The sequence below is a fragment of the Plectropomus leopardus genome, chromosome 16, assembly GCF_008729295.1.
Source record: "Plectropomus leopardus isolate mb chromosome 16, YSFRI_Pleo_2.0, whole genome shotgun sequence".
NCBI classification, from domain to species: domain Eukaryota; kingdom Metazoa; phylum Chordata; class Actinopteri; order Perciformes; family Serranidae; genus Plectropomus; species Plectropomus leopardus.
The window spans coordinates 25,130,730-25,148,379 of record NC_056478.1 but is presented as its reverse complement, the minus strand read 5'-3'; the positions used below and the strand labels follow the sequence as shown (position 1 = coordinate 25,148,379).

Genomic DNA, 17,650 nt, shown 5'->3' with positions numbered 1-17,650 from the left:
AACCAGGTTTTACCCCCACTGGAAGGGGATGCTGAAAGGGTTCTCAAGAAGCTTTCTTGGTTTTAAATATTGCATTCATTGTGTTATGAAATGAACAATTTTCAAAAGCTTTCATGCCAAGACTTTGACAAAACTCTGTAATTCCACTTTCAAGGATTTTCAAGGCCCATGTAAACCCTCTGTTTGGGAAAAAATGGGGTAAATACAGAAGACTTAAAACCAACCACCAACTTTTTCCAGATTAATGGTTAAATTGATCAATTCAGCTACATCTGTTTGGTTAATGGTTTGATTTTCTTAGTGTTAATAAATTCCATGAAAAGACCAAAACCAGCAATGTGTTAGTCTGTCTCTTAGTCCTCTCTGACTTCCTGTCTGTGGCTCTTAGCTCAAACTCTTTTGGTTCCCACTAAGTATGTAAATCTTTAAAAAAATAATATTTATATTTTTTATTCTCAGCCATTTCCTTAAACAACTGTACACTGTCAATTTCTCAAAGAAACAGGGGTTGATAAAGCATTTGTTGACTATTTTCAGCAGAGGATTAATTCACATTTGGTGCTCTGGTGAGTATTTGGGGCAGCAGGATGTATAAAAAGAACTGGATACAGCATTGGAAGCAGGGCCTTGTTGATCTCTATGAAAGTTGCTCAGTGGTGCATGAAGCCTCTAAAGTTTAGCTTCCCGAGTATAACATCACCTGGATTTTTCGCATCACTAGGCCGGGGCACTTGAGACTTCACTAGCCGAGCTGCTATCCTCCGGTGTAGCGCTCTGCTAACTTGAATGGGGGATAAAATGATTCAACCGTACGGCTCTCTGCCACTCTCAAAACCAAACGGATCAAATCCTGTTAGTTATTTATCTATTTATTTATCCACTAATTTAAAGATGTCTCTTTAACAATGCAAGTCTATGAAAAAGTCTTTTGGGGCCAAATGGCATCATGTGACGCTCCACTGTTTGGCTCTCAGAAACTGTCTTGGAAGCCCAGCGCTGTTTCTGGTGGCTTCATTTGTGGTAGCAGGACAGTGTGTGGGACTGAGCCAAAATAAACTACACTATCTATTCACGGTTATGAATAAACATGTCACCCAGTGCAACTGTGTGGCTCACTGATGTGTCTTTAAGAGGATTTTGGACAACGATAGAGCTCTTTGGCACAAAGGACGATTTGGGGGTTTTAGTGTAAACATATTCAACAGATCTGGGTCAAAGGTTACTGGATGTATGAAAAGCCATGGAGATCACAGGCAATAAGCTACAGATATTTCACCACAAAATGGAAGAGCAAAGCTGCGGCCAGCTAATTATCAGCCAGAGCGCAGTGATAAGTTGAATGTCTAAACTGCTGAATAACAAGTAATGTTTCACTGCTGCTTGAACAACAAAGTCAGATTGTTTTCCTCACATTTAAATGTTTTTCAAAGTGTTACAAATGGCAATCAAAGAAAAGAGCAAACTAGGATTCAGTCATACAAGACAGCATGTTCTCTGTGACAATAAACCTTTGAATGAAGACTAAATAATTAAAAGTGACCGCCCTGCGGAGGCTGGAACAAATATGAATCAGTAATGAGCTTCTACAGTATTTGCAAGTCAGTGTGAATGCAGCCAGAGCGAAAAAAGGTTTTTCATGTTTTTTAAAGCCATCATGGTGCTGCGCAGAGATCTCCAGCACCAACATTTAAACATCTGCTTTGGAGGTCTTGGCAAGAGTTCTTGTTGGAAGAACATAACACAGTGTTTTGTGACTCCAAAATTTAAATTTATCAGAAAAGGTTTCTCTGGGACAAAACCAATTCTGGAACAGTTGGGTAAGAAATAACGTCTGACAGTTTTTATATTTTATGGCCTTATCCATGAATTATTTGCACTTTTTTTGGCAAGACGTTGCGAAGGAAATAAGGAAAATATTTGGGACAAGTGTTGATTAGTCTTGTGTCACATTATAACTGAGTATGATCCCATATAAACTTAAGGCACAAGATGAATATCTCTTTCACATACTTTTCGCAGCCAGCAAGAAAGCTTTCAAACAGAAGTGGCTGCAGGCAGCCCTTCAAATCAAAGAACAACTGGAATGCAACTTTCAACTAAAAAAAGTTGGATTTGTCCAACTCTATCGGCTGTTCCTCCTCAACAAGTATCATGTTGCTGATGTCAAACCGCTAATTTAGCATTAAAATATACACACTCAACACCTTTTTTACCTAGAATATTTAAAGACATTGGGAGCTTTTAGAGGAGCTGTATATGACATTCAAAGCGTAATGGTGATTCAGAGTCCGAGCTAGGATTGTCTGCATACGGCTCTCAACATGGAGGTTTGCTGAGCCGGCAGCTAGCAGCTAAAAGTGCTAACAAGAGCCAGATGGATGACAGATCGTACGATGCTATATCAGCAGTAACTGCCATATGAGCACAGTGCAAAGCAGCGGCAACTAGCTAGCCAGTGAGATACACACAAAGGAACTCACATGCACTAACATGCACATGCGGCCAGACCGTCTTTCACTACAAAGAACAGAGAAGCTCAGATTGGATAACACACAGAAGTAGCAGGACTTCATTCTCTGCTCAGGCCACCATTATTCCACTATGTCTTTATACAGCAAACTGCTGTTTGCTGCTATATTAATTCTGTAAATGTCAATGTCAGTGACTTTTAGACTTCTTTGCTTGTTGACTTTAAATATACTTGCTTCTGTTCGGATTTATGTTCTTTTTTTTCAGTTCATAGGTAGACCCAGTGCTTAAGCATAATGTTATTTTGTCTGGCAGTTGTTAATTAATTCAATTTTGTGTTAATTTTATGTAAATGACACTTGTAACAGATGCAGTGTGTTTGGTTTGGGACTATGTGAGAGCCCTTAAGAGTATGTTAATGTTTTATTGTTTTCGTGTTGTTTTGGATTGTGAAATGTATTATCAATATTATTTACTGGTTTAAAAGTTTGTTAATTTCCACACTGTTTGTGAATGAGGACCCTCCTCAGAGACAGTACATCTTGAGGGGTTTATCTTAAAATAAGAAATTAAATAAATAAAGTAAACAGCTGAAAACAAACAAGCAAAAAAAGGTGGGCTTTAGGTTCAGTTTGCATTTGAAAAAGAAAATTGGACTGGTTTGGGCTAGAATTGACATTTCAGGCTGTTGCTACTGTACAAACACAGAGTGGAAAAATGTATAGAGGTGGTGATCCTGCGTCAACATGTATTTAAAGTCAAACCTCTGCAGCAACATTAAAAAAATATTCATACAAAGAGTCAGCTCTGGAAGTAAGCGCCTGGTTCTACCAACACTTTAAACTGTTAATGCAGCATTTAAGCAGCATTATTGCTTCCTTATGCAGTCTGTTTTTGTCAGTCATGCAGAAACTGCATTTTATACGGGAAACAACATGTAAAGAAAGGAAATAAAACCACACAGATTAAAATTAAAAAAAAAAAAAAAAAAAAGGCATGAAATGAGATCTGGTCTTTTTACAAAGATTCACAGAGTCATGCAGCTGGATCAAAGTCTTACCTTTCCTTCAAATCAAGGCTGCTTGGAGATTAAAATCAAAGACAGAAACATCTTACTACTGCAATAATTCATTTTTTAAAGCCTACACTTCAATTAAAGTTGTTTTTTTTTACACCACTTCCACCCAGAGGATGAATGTAATGAGCCAGTGAACATCTTCAGATTTAAATTACTTTCATCCACATTAGAGAACACCTTATGTGCATCCAATACAAGCTTAGTTTTATACAATTCAAGAAAAACATCCTGTCGCACTCGTTTAACTCCTTTAAGGATTCCCCTGTGACTGACGTCATACCTAAAAATTACATAATTTTTCTTTTTCAAGAGAAAATCCAGTAATTTTGTCTGCTGGACCAGAGGATGAAAAACTGGGGAGCCCCTTCCCCAGGGGTGTCGCTTTGTGAAAAACATGAGTACAAAGACACTGTATGAGTTGAAACACACAGGTGCCATGCTGGTGATCTGATAACAACAGGAAGTTGTTTTTTTTATGGTTTTGTGCACTCATCAACATGGTCAGCAGCAGCAGATGCTGTGAAACACAGCTCAAAGAGGAAATTAGGGCACTTTAACCGATTCCCAGTGACAGAGGGATGTCATTAACGCATTTGTACATTATAAATAAATCATAAGAAAAAATACACCTTATTTAAGTCCATGACTTGCCTGGAGATGATCACATTTTTAGTTTTTTTCCAACATCAACGTGGTTCAGTGCTGGCAGTTACTGTTGACAGTGTAGCCACAGATGCAGGGACAACTAGGGGCTAATTCGGTACGATTAATGGTGCAAGTTTGCTAAAATGCAAAACAATATAGGCTGTGCTCAAGTTGTCACCCACAAAGCAACTTGCTGAATCCATGGCAACATTATACTTCCTGTTCACAACCCCTCATTATGGGAAGTGTAGTTCCTAAACTTCAGAGAATGAGTATCCCTGAAAAAGGAGTAAGTTGGTCTCTAAGCAGTCAGATGTAACAGAGAGAGGCACAAGTAAGAAAACAGGAAGGAGATTTTTTTTTGTGCAGCTACCAGCAGGACAGACTTGAAATGCGGCTTGAACTGGCTCCATCTTACCTTTGGACTGGTTTCCTTATTGCAGAGGGCATTTGTGCGTGCTGAAAGTGTCGCCCTTGTAAAACAATTCCTTGTGAAGGTGCGGGACTGATGATAAAATAGTTGGTTCTGTTGGGGATGGGGGAGGACGTTGCTACTGTGAGAGGAACCTCGCTGCAGAAGAGGGAGACAAAGTCAAGTCAAAAATAAAGAAGCCACATCATACTTCAAAAAAAAAAACAACAGCATGTTATTAGCCATTTTTACATTGTAAATAAGGACATCATAAGAACGCTTTGTGTGTGAATGTATGCTCAGCATTGACTAATCAGATTTATAATGCTTACAGTCTTTGTGAGTTGTGGGTCTTACAGAATTGCACCATGGTTCTTTGAGCTTAAAGTCAATTTTGCTATGTTTAGTGAAGCGTAAGCTGAATAGACAGCTGTTGAAACGAACAAACATCCTGCTGTGTATGTGTTTGAACTTGTTAAGCATATCTACATCGACTGATCAAGGCTACCAGTCTGTCTGTAGGCTTGCTTGTTTTCACTACAAGGCAGATTCCCCTCACTTGCTACAGTGCACTTGGGAACAGAATCAATGAGTCAACATATAAAACATGATTAATATCTTCCCATGAAGCCGACATCAAAACTATTTTGATTCCTGTAAATTTCTGTTGTCAATAATAAGGCAGCAGGTCAGATAGCCAGCTAGCCACTGACCACTCAGCTCCGCAAGAGGTGCTGCTGACAGACAGCAACGGGCAGAGACATGCAAGCAACATATCGGGAAGATGGAGCCATATCTGGATTCAATGATGTAATGCTTAGGCGCTGCTCACGTCTCGCTCACATCTCACTTTGGTGAGGATTTCCCATTGAATAATCTCCAAAGGTATTCAAGCTTTTGTGGTAAGTATCTACAAGATTCTCACTGCATTAAAGGAATTTGAGATATCGCATTCACGAGAATGGGACAGACACAGGGTCGAAGTGACCTTGACCTTTGACCACCAAAATCTTATCAGTTTATCTTTGAGTTTATGTAAATTGTGCCAAATTTGAAAAGAAAACCTTAAAGGCTTCCTTAAGATATCACGTTCACAAGAATGAGACAGACGAGGCAACAGTGACCTCAAACATTGACCTATGACCACCAAAATCTAATCAGGTCATCGCTGAGTTCAACTGGATGTTTGTGCCAAAACAAATTCAGTCAAGGTGATATTGAGATATTACATTCACAAGAATGGGACAGACGGACGTACAAACAACCCAAAAACATAGTTCCTCTGGCCGAGGCTATTGTTGGTGCGGAGGCATAAAAAAATCATTGTTTCCTAGAAAGACCATATTGCACAATCTCAAACGTCTGACTGGAATCTGTTGGCAAGCGCTTATTCATTACTATTAACTGGGCAACAGCAACAAGTGAAGTGAAACATGACTCTTCTCACAAAAATAATAATTTGTGAACAAAAGTTGAACTGCAGTAGCTTTTTCCACATTCCTGACTTGTTTTAAATCACAGCAGTGTTTTCATTTCCAAACCACCTGAAAATAATCATATCACAGACTGTAAGAGCTGTGTGTGGCAAGTCTGCACTCAAAAACCACACATAAGACAAAAAAAAGCAGTTTATATGAATAGAAATACACTTTATTGTACCTGAGCCTTTTGGGCGCCAGCTTGTTCAGAGGCCTCATGTGATTATTTGGCCGGTTTTCATACGTTCTCAAAGGGTCAGAGGAACTGAAGTGCCTAAGAGTGGGAGACTGTGGAGACGAAACACACACACACACACATATTTATCAAAGGGGCATCAGTTAGAGGAAACAAGATTGATGTCACAGGTTAGTTATTGTGGTATTAACTCCGGAACAAAGTGGTGTAGTGACATCATCATATGTGAGCTTGTTATGACCTGAGCAAGCATGTACAATCACCAAAACATATTAATTAAAACCACTTAAATCCACTATTTTTTTCCGACATAAATCCAATCTGGTGTGAACAACAACAACAGAAGCAGCAGCAGCCCTTGAGGCCTCCCGTAGCACCTCAGCAGTGTTAGCTCATGGACTACCCGAATCCTCCGGGTGCCATTGCTCTGCAGCGCCAGGCGCCAGCCAGGCTTTGGCGCTGTCTGAAGGGCCGATCAGAGAGCCCGCCGACCCCGCTGGGAGTCAAAATCACCGAAGGTGAGACTCAGAAAATGAGAGGAAGAGAAGAGAGCGTTTACCTTTTTCTCCTCTGGGGAGGTTGGCTGCTCCCTGTCCATCTCCTCCACGCTCACCACATTCGCACTGAGAGGAAATAGAAACAATATTATATATTTATATTATGGCTGGTCTTTTGTTTTAGCACTCTGGGTTGAAACATTTCTACAGAGCATGTTTTATGTTGTGTGATATGTGTCTGTGGTTGTATATCGGAAGTATGGAATGACATGTCTGCACAATACAAGAGGACTCTAGGGTTTGACCGATATGATATTTACATTATTGCAGATGTTTTTATTCAGTGGGTTTAGTAGTGTCTACCACCTGACATTCATTTGAAAATTGCATTATTTTTTACATTGAAAAAAACACAGTTTAAGATTGGCCAACACAGATATTGTGCCCCCTTAGTCTACACTTATTAGGGTCTACAGTTTATTGGGAATGTCTAAGTATGTAATTGAAACAGTATTTCTCCCAGAAAGCTAGGTTCATCACAAACATTGTAACTGTCATATAAGTAGGACTCATCGCAGAGCAGGGTTTAACTTGCAGTAAGATTATATGTTCCTCCTTGCACATTCCCAGGGTACAGTTACTATTTAGATCACACTTTAGAAATTAAGTTTTGACTTTCTACATTTTGTAAAAACTCAGGTTTTCTTTTCCCCCCCAGCACTGTGTCCTGGGGCGCTTATGAACTACTGCAAAGTGCATTTATGCGATTGTTACATTTCATTAAAACATAATAATTTCTTCTAAAGTTAGCGAAGATGCCCTTTATTTCAGAAGTATATGCTGCATTTTGTATCGGCATAGGTGTCAGCGCACAATTGCAGTAAAGAAGGGCCAAAAATATGTTTGAGATCATTAAAGCAGTATTGAAAATACAACAAATTACAATTGATTATGACAGCTTTTACAGCTAGCAGCTATTCCCACGAGCAAGGGAGCGGAGAAACGCTGGTATTCTTAACAATAATTTTCACAATCAATTAATTGTTTTATTTATCATGCAAATAATTTCTGGTTCCCGAATCTCAAAAAGTGAGGACTCTGCTTTCCTTAGTTTTGTAACTCCATAAATTCAATATCTTTGGGTTTTGGACTAACGTTTAAAAGACTTCACCTAATAATAGGCCTTTTGCCACTTTCTAAATAATTGTATAGACGTAACAGTTGTTTGAAAAAATGTTAAATTAATAAATCAACAAAGAAAATACTCACTACTTAGTATTTAAATGAAGATTGTATTTAAAAAAGCATTTAAATACTTAAAAGATGCAAAGAAAGCCACATTTAACTGCAGATTTAACTATTTTTTTCTGCATGTGAACAGGTGGACACTCTTGTGTCCTGATGATCAATATCTTCTATCAGCCAACATATCGGTCCAACCCTAGCAGATTCCGAATTGTAAAACATGGGAGAGGATTTACATGCAGATGGTGTTTAATATGAGCACACAGATCTGTACTGCAGCACTAAAAAGGCCAGTGCGTATCTCATGAGAGACGGGAATAGCCTGCTCATCAGCGGAGGTGTCACTGGGGTCTTTTTCCTGTATGTGGAGGGAGGGCTGTGTGGTGGGAAAGTGATGCAGTGCAGCGCTTGGTGGTGCTGAAAAACGAGGGCTGGAGAGAGAAGTGCTTACTCATGACTCCTTTCCTCTTCACTGTCACCAGAAAGAGAAAAGCTCCAGTTGTGCTTGTACCCTCCATCTCGCCTGGTGTCTGATCTATCCAGGGCTTGAATTGAATAATAAACCAGACTCACATCAGTGCAGGGACACACAGGAGCAACACACAGCACATCAGCTGAAATGAAGCCACGTTTTCAGGGCCGCTCATTTCAACTAGATGATATGAAAAACTGGTAATAATTAGCAAAGCAGAACTTTAGGGTTCCATGCTAATATTGCAAATGTGCAAGTGGAACAGCATCTTTCTATAAATAATAAAAATACACTCATGTCACAGTAGAGGGCACATTTGTCTTCCTGTTTGCAGACTTGACTCATTCTTTTAGTTGTGGTCAACAAGCATGTGCGGTAATATGGGTTGGATAATACCAATATCCCTCTGTAAATAAAGATTATTATATAACAACAAATATTACGATTTGTGACATGAGGGTAAGTATAAAAGTCTATCTTGTGCATGTGTAATTTTTTTCAGCACTTCATATATATATTTCATATTTTCATCAACTTCAAAGAAACTGAAAATTGCATTGAAGTGTCAAAATACATTTCCAGAATGTATTTCAAATTACAGGTGACATTTCCTCCGGTACCCAGAACAAGCATTTTGGGATGAGTGCCAATCTAAGGACCTTGGTTATACAGTAGTTAAACATGTTTTTTCAGCAGGTGTTCACCTCCAATCAAAGTGTTTGTAATATGTCAAAAAAAAAAGGGTGATAAGACCTTGTTGATGAACAGAAAGATCCATAAAGGTCCAACAAAAACAAAAGGTTCTTATGGAGTGCTGGTGAACTTCCTCCAACACTGAACTTCAACAGCAAATGAAAGGTTTAGATATAGACATTTTCCTATTTAAATGCAGCTTTAGAGGCCGTGTGTGTGGGTGAGCGCCACACGTGTGCAGAGCCTGTAATCTGACCCCAGTGTACGAGTCAAAAGGTTAGCAGTCCTCATCATTCCTCTTTCTCTTCTCCATGACTTTACTAGTGTGGAGGAATATATGGCCGAATATTATTATATTAACCTGTTCACCAAATGAAGCCAGTTTTACACCAATTGATTTTCCATGGAATTTTTTTCCCCCCAAATTCGATTTTTTTCCCATCCTTTTTGCCTTTATTTGATAGGACCGGTGTGGAAACAGGGGAGAGAGAGAGGGGATGACATGCATTAAAGGCATGTGGGCTGGAAGCAAACCCGCGGTCGCTTCAGCAAGGACATAGCCTTTGTACATGGGGCCCCCGCTCTACCAGATGAGCTACTGGGTGCCCCTTCACAGACAAATTTCTAATGTAAGAATAAAGTCAGAATAAAGCACACTTCAAGATCTTGATATTTGGTCATAAAACTCCATCAGAGCCATTTTAAGCCTTTTTCTCATTATAACGTTCCAAAAAATCAAACACGTCTTGGCTCATGCAAATAATGGAGTTCAATGACATGACCACTGTCAACAATCAAAAGGTGGGATTTCTCCAGCAACAGACAGCAATCAGCAAACCGGGTCGGCGGTAAACATAAAGGGGATTGTGGGGAGGCGCAAGAGCGTGAAAAAGTCTCTGCTCTTTTGGACTGTGGGAAAAGAGAAACTGGTGGACTACTGGCATGAACAAGAGTCCTTGTTTAATACGTTGTGTGTGTGATCAACCAACTAGTACTTATTTTAGTGAAATGGTTCACCTCTTATTCCCACCATTTCCTCCCACTAAAATAGCAAAGCTAGGGGGGCTGGTCGCAAGTTGAGGCAACAACATCTAAAATGTTACGTTTGCATTTGAATGTTTAACTTTATGGATTATAATAATGCCGCACTGACAAGAATACTGTTGACGTATGACACCTTTTATCTTGTGTTTCTAGAGTTATGTGTTTTTGCAGACACGTAAGGAATTGTTAATATTTCATATTTCTCAAAGGGAGTTTGATGCAGTATTCTCCACTAGGAGCAGGACTGGAAATTATCTCAGAAGGAATATAGTTGTATTCTTTCAAATAGTGACTGCAAGATTCCCAGGTTTGGGGGTGCCACATTTTAGTCCTTAGAAGTATTTTCAAAGTCTTACAGTTTCTGGTAGTTAACACTTTTTTACTGTGAACTTTACTTTTGCACAATCCATCTTCTTTGTTTCAAACACTCAACAGCCTTTTTCATTTTAAAAACACACATTTTACATATCTTTTTATTTTACATTTTTTACTTGTGATTTTCAACTTTTGCAGCACCTGCTTTTCATTTTTATTTTCTCTTGCTTTGTTTGTTGTTATGTACCAAAACACCAAGGCAAATCCATGGTGTATGAAAACCTACTTGGAAATAAACCTGATTCTGACTGTTTTTTTTCCATCAATGACATGATTTAATTAACCAATATTTACTTTGAGTTACCTTCAATCAGTCTTCCGAGCTCTGACACCAATCTCTGGGGTGTATTTTGTCTTATTTATCCAAAAGTGTGTCACATAAAGTGAGGTAACTGCACATTTAAAATTTGGGGGAAAGGAGAACAATCGTATCAGTTTTGGCCCTGAGTTTAGGTGTCAAATGGGGTACCAAGGATAAAATGTTGGATCGTTGCATCGCTAGACCCACATTAGACCCACAAATTATGAAGTTTCATCTAGTATCCACTGGAGTTGTTGGTAAAGAGGCAAAAAGAAGGTGCTTTTGTGGCACTAAAACCACAACCAGCCATCAAAAAGTCAACATGAAGAGGAAGACATCAGCACCATCAGGGTCAGAGGTCCGCTTCTGATGCTAAAAGTGTTCACATTCACAGCACATTCCTTACAAGTTAAACTTTGAATGTGTTTGCTTGTTTCTTAGTCTGTCTGAAAAGCTGCAAAATATTAAATGTATATATTATTAACATATGCTACATGTCCAATTCTAGAGCATCCAGAACTACTTTACAGTAACATTTGTGAATCTTTCTCTTTATTTATTCCTCTCAAGAGAATGCCTGGAAATTTAGTTCAAAGTGTGGATTGATAAAGCCTGCTGGTGAATATATGTGCATCTGTTTCGGAGGCGATAAAACATCTGTTAACTCAATGTTGAATAATAATCACCTACATTATTCTGCAGTTATGTTTTTATAAGGACAGCAAAATGCTTTAAACCAGAGCTCTGTCACTAAAAGGTGTAGTTAAGTTTCAATTATTGTTTCCTAGTGAATCAATAGTGTATCAATATATTATGGATATATTTTAAGATGTAAATACATATGTAAAAAATGTAAAGTAGATGCAGTACATTTTATGACCACTCAACTACATCAAAGTTGGATAATTTGTTTCGGTCAAGGACAGAATTCAAAACGCCTTGCTGATAACCTCTGCAGACAGCAGATTGTACTAAAAACAGCCCAATTACACTCATATTGCAGTTTTATTATTATGTGATTATTTACCAGGCTGATATTACTGTATTTTTTACTCTGTGTCTAAATTAAGATGTGCTGGTCATAAGCTGGTAATTTTAAAAAGCAGAGATCTTAACATGTTTACTTTGTTTGAAAGTACAAACAGGTGAAAAGTATCTTCATAGAATAGTTTTTCTGCAAAAGATTTTCAGATTTGAGCTTTAAATTTGTCAGGATTTACTGCTTTTCATTTTCATGAATCATAAAGTGGAAATCTATTGATTTTGAGCTAATGGTCAGGTAAAACAAGAAATCTGAAGATGTCATCTTAGGCTCTAGGAAATAATACTGGGCCTTTTATCACTATTTCAAATTTTAAGGACGGAAAAGATTAATAGAGAAAATAACTGGCAAATTAGTTGTTAGTAGTAGTTGTTAGTTTGCCTCAGTTCAAATTTTGTCTTGAAAACAAACAAATCAATTAAACAATATCAAGGTACTGATAATGAGGTACTGTTAAATTTCCCTGATTATTCAGTGCAAACAAAACATAAAGAGTTGACCAGTCTAACCCCTTTTTGTGAAAAAATTACTGCTGCACTTTATTTTTTTGTTGTTTCTTTTATACCCATAGACCTCTAAAGGGGGACGCTGTGGAATTAAGAAAAGTCAAAAGAAAAGTTGATATTACAAATATAATGCAACAGCTTTTGTATAATGATAAAAATGTTGAGATACAAATATTTAATGTGTGCTGGATGTTGTTGAGAAAAGTTTCGTTTTTCCGACAAGGCCCTAACTTCCTATTTCTGCCAAAAATCAACTTAAATTTGTGAATATCAAAATAACAGCCAAAAATGAAACACAAAGCAGAGAACATTTAGTTTCCTTATCTAAAATAAGGAAATATAACCCACATGGTTAATAAATATAGGCTCCTTATTTTTGATGATGTACTCTCCGCTTCAACAAAAACATCACTTCAGTCACGCCATTTTAAAACCCACTGACTCCATAAACTTTACCTGCATAGTCGTATTAATGCATGTTATCCATCTGGCTGCAAGCCCTGCAGGTAAACATTAGTTAAACCTCGATCGTACAAGAATTAGTCATTTCATGGCTAAAATACAGGCCCTGAAAGCTGCGCCTCGTTCTGTCCCACAAACCAAATTCTGAGTGTCTCAGCCCATTTTCCTCCCAGCGTTATACATAATGCTTCTGCCCTTCCCCTGCAGCTGCAGGAGTGGATTAACAGAGGTTGAAGAGATGGGGTTCGTGGCGAAACAGTCTGAATATTCAAGGAGAAAAAACTGCAGCCTGTTTTTATTGAATTATCCATTTCAGGAGCTTTTTAAATGACAAGAAAAATGATCCTCAAAAGTTGAAAATATATTAGATTATGATCCCAGAGCTCTTCTGCTTCAGTTGGTTCAGTCATCTCGTTCAGTCCTGCACGAGCCAAATTAAGCCTGTTGTAATCTCCTCCAGCTCATCCACAGTCAGCGCCAATGTCTGCGAGATTCATGTTCCATTTTCCAGCTTCATAAATCACAACAAATGCCCCAATAATGTTAGTGAGGGGACATTTAGATTCCTGCTGAGCTTTAGTACACTCATTTATTTCACAACAATGGATTTCCTGCAGGACAAATCCATGATAGAGGATCTCTGATGACAGCTAAAACTACACAGACGAGATTTATCCAAACAGACTGAAGTGAGAGGCGCTGAAAGAGAACTTTGACTCTCACATGATTAAATCCAAGCAGCTTGTTGTCAATCATAACTGGGCTCAACCCTTAGTGGAAGTGTAACTCATCCATATATTAAACATGTAGTTAATCTTCCAAAAGACACAATTCTCAATGTGCTCTTGGGGCCAATTGCAGCAAATTTGCAATATGAGATAATTTCCTCCTTTTCTCCTTTTGCTCCATCTCTCCCTTGTTTCCTGTCATATCTAATTAAGGCATTACATGCCCTAAAATATAAGCTAATAATCATTTTAAAAAATCATGTTCCGCTAATTAAAACACACATGACTGGTAAGCCCTGTACAGCTTCATATTTATTTGCAATTTGCAAGCAATAATCATTTGGGAAACTTGATGCTACCAATATTTGCATATAGCTTTTGTGAAATGCGCCCCTGCGACGAATTAGTCTTCAATAAGACATTATTGTGGCCAGGTAGGTTTCCTTTCAAACAACGCTGGGTGTTGAACCTCAAATATAAACTAAAATGTGTCCATTGCACTGAGAAACGAAACTTGTCAGGTACATAAAGTTGGCACTGAAAGTCAAAATGAGCAAATAAATGATTTAACTTGATCTCTCATGAGAATTTAAGTCAAAATGTTGCCAATTTTAGACAATGGGGCAACAACATCATGACGCAGTGCATTCTGGGCATTCTTTAGGGCATGCCTCTCCACGGGAAATAGACATCCGGTACGGTAGGTGGCGGCATGCAACTAAAAGTTGGTATTGCAATCTGCAAATAAACACATTGAAGTCCCAAAGCCAGTGAAGCTGAATAAGGAAGCAAAGGACCGTTTCTTTGAAAAACTACAGGAATTAAACAGCTTTGATCTATATTAACAAAAGGTGTGGTCGGGTGATTTTAACAAGCTGCCAAATGTAACTTTTACAGATGTGTTTTTGCCTACGCTTACTAGCATTTCCGAAATTATAAAGTTAAGTAACCTAATCGCTATACACACATCTCTCTGTCGCCACTTTAAAATAAATTTTTAAAAAAATCTAGTTTAAGTATGATTAATATTTGCTGTAAACAGGGAGGAAATTTAAACTTTTTTTTATCAATTTTTGATACTAGCATTACTAATACTGCTTTAGCTTCCAAGGTGGAAAGCAAAAGAAAACAAAAAATTACACCCCATTAGCAATCCCCTTCTTACGCTGGTCATAAAATTAGTTATGTCAGTTGCTAACACAGCAAACATTCACTATCCCTGTGTGATTTTAAACTGGACAAACGGAATAACTGGATAAACTTAACTGCATCATCTTCTTCTCTGAGGTTTATTCATGGCAGGCTAACAACATTTTGGTACATTACTGCTACCAACTGGTATTGTACTCTGACACTACAATAGCTTTTCCGTCATAAAGTCCCACAATTTTTTGCACTGCTTACTATCGCTGATGTCACAATTCTTTATTATCATATTTGGATATGTACTTGTTGGGCTGCTTGAGTTTGGACAGTGGTTGAGACCATTTAACATTTGAGGACTTTCGTGTTTTATTACGCTGTCAATTTTTCTTATTGTCAAATCCCATAAAAAGACCACAATCAACAGTGTTAGTCTGTCTCTTAGCGCTGTCTGAATTCCTGTCTGAGGCACTCAGCTCGAAGCCCACTGGTTCCTACTACATATGTGCATCTTTCAAAATAAAAGTCTCAGTAAAACAGATAGTCACTGAAGGTTTTATCAAACAAACAGAAGAAAATAAAGCATTTGTTGGGGACTATTTTCAGAAGCAGATCAATCTACATTTTGGTGAGTATTCAGGGCAGCAGGACGATGTATGTGGGGTTGAGTCAAAATAAACTAGAGTGTGTGATCATGGTGATGAAGGAACATGTCACCCAGTGCAACAGTGTGCCTCACTGATGTGTTTTTAATAGTTTAGGGACAACAAGGCTGTCTGTGACGCAGAGGAAAAAGACATATCAGGCTTTGATACACACACGGTACCTTAGTTAATGGATACATTCACTGTTGGTTTTGGTTTTGGGGTTTGTTGACAGTAATCGAAAGACAGGATATCTTTGACCTTTCTTTTGAATTAAAGGGGTTTAAAATGATTTTTGCCCTCAAAGTAAGGCATTATTTTAGTACTCCCATACTGTACTGACACTACAGTTAAAACAATACTTAATAAACAGCAATTCCAAAACATCTTTTGTACTGCTTTGTAAGGGGATGTTGGGAACTTATTTGCTTAAAATTAACACCTTTATTTATTCTTTCTTGTCCTTTAAGCTGACTTAACTGTATACTGGGGCATATTTTCCCATCCCTGCCCTCATGACACTGCCATTGACCAAGGCTGTAATGACATAATTAACCCAATTAATCTCTTCTTCTAAGTTAGAAGATGTGCCCCTCAATAAGATGTAAATATTTCTGTTTGTAAGTGTGTAACCTCCTTAACTGAAGTGTGAACCGTTAGACAAAGTGAAGACCACCATGAGTAATGGCATACTAACAGCATGAAACACTGGGAACATTATGTTTACAATTTGACTGCGAATGTTAGCCTGCTAATTTTTGAAGCCAGGAAGTCTGCAAGCCAGTTTTGAGACTTGTTGAGTGTTACTTAAAGTGTATGTGTTTGTTATTTTATTGCTGGTGTATTTTAATGTTTTGTATAGACGTTATATTTTGGCTAAGAGCCTAGCAAAAGGCAGGAAGGCCTGGCTCCGCTATCGCTACATCCAGCTCCACAGTGCTGAGGCAGCTAACGTCAGCGCTAACAGTCGTAGCTCGAGACCTGCACACCCAAAATTAAATAAAAATTCAGTCGAACCGTACCGCCCAGCCGGTGTCCCGTCTTCCCCCTCCAAGGCCCAGAGATGTGGCACTGTCACCGGCCTGCCAGCGCTCATTACACTCCAGCTAGCTGAGGATGTCACAACAAGCAAGCGCTGCGAGGCTAACGTTAGCTTCCTAGCTCCAACTGTGCTCCACACATATTCTGCACCGGTTATATGTGACAGCAAGCGGACCCCAAAAATCTGCCCCAGCAAGCAGAAATACCGAGCACGGTGTGCGGGTAAAATGGCAGCTGGCCGGCCGGTGCAGTAGAGCAGAGTGTCACAGCTTACCTTCGAAGAAAAAGCTGCGGTTGTGGGCCATGTTTATTCCATGATCCTCTCTCAGATGATATTGTTGCTCATCGGAGACCCGGGCAGCAGCTCGGCTCTGTGTGTGTGGCTGTCTGACTGCTGCTCTCATCCAAACCACCGAGGCTTCAAAATAAAAGCTCTGCTTTTAGTGTGACAAGTGCAGCCCACAGACTCAGCCATGTCAGTGGAGGAAGAAGTATGTAGGTATTTTACTAAAGCAGCAATACAGCAGTGGAAAAATATTTTGTTACAGATAAGAGTCCTTTATTCAATATTTTATTTAAGTTAAAGTTCATGTATTTTACCATTATATTGTCACATTACCTTTTCTCAGAATCAGACACTCTATGTTGTGGATAATTATGTATGGGTTATTATGTAGAGTATGTGCAGATGTCTGTACAGTATACGTAAAATTTAGGTTAATAGCCTATTATTTGCTATTGATAGGCTATAATAGGCTATAGGCTATGATAGGCTATTATTTGCTTAAATTTCTGAACTCATCAGACTTACATCTGGGACAGGCATCTATATGAGATGGACTCTTAATTCCTTTCACACAAAACTTGCTCTCCGAAGCTGGACACACAATCAAATTATTAATTTAACCTTTTGAGACCTGGGCAAAGTGACTTTATTTTATTAAAAAACACTTGAAGAATACAATGAGCAACAAAAGAAGAAATAACCCAGACGCCAACAAGATGTCAATAAAAAGTACAAGAAAATTACCTGAAAATTTGCCCAAAAAAAATCCCCCAAAAAACATAAACAAGAAATTACCCCGAAAAATTATGGTAATTCTACAAAAATAACTTTACATATATAATTATGATCATTATGAATACAGTGCAATGGTTTTCTACATCTACTCGGTTAAT

At 38.4% G+C, this 17,650-nt stretch overlaps 1 protein-coding gene across 4 annotated transcripts in view; it reads right to left on the bottom strand.

The window, feature by feature from the left end:
- senp6a (SUMO specific peptidase 6a) overlaps positions 1 to 16,836 on the bottom strand; it is a 34,631-nt gene extending 17,795 nt beyond the window's left edge. The window contains exons 1-6 of one of the 4 annotated variants that reach the window (XM_042503219.1): positions 16,746 to 16,836; positions 8,472 to 8,565; positions 6,838 to 6,901; positions 6,264 to 6,370; positions 4,611 to 4,763; positions 3,530 to 3,550 (exon numbers count right to left, since the gene is read on the bottom strand). In XM_042503219.1, the coding sequence (XP_042359153.1) occupies positions 3,530 to 3,550; positions 4,611 to 4,763; positions 6,264 to 6,370; positions 6,838 to 6,901; positions 8,472 to 8,565; positions 16,746 to 16,776 (470 nt within the window). In that variant the 5' untranslated portion in view covers positions 16,777 to 16,836. The remainder of the gene's footprint in view (positions 1 to 3,529; positions 3,551 to 4,610; positions 4,764 to 6,263; positions 6,371 to 6,837; positions 6,902 to 8,471; positions 8,566 to 16,745) is intronic. The other 3 variants (XM_042503220.1, XM_042503221.1, XM_042503222.1) reach the window with 3 other exon arrangements.
- Positions 16,837 to 17,650: the final 814 nt, after the last annotated feature.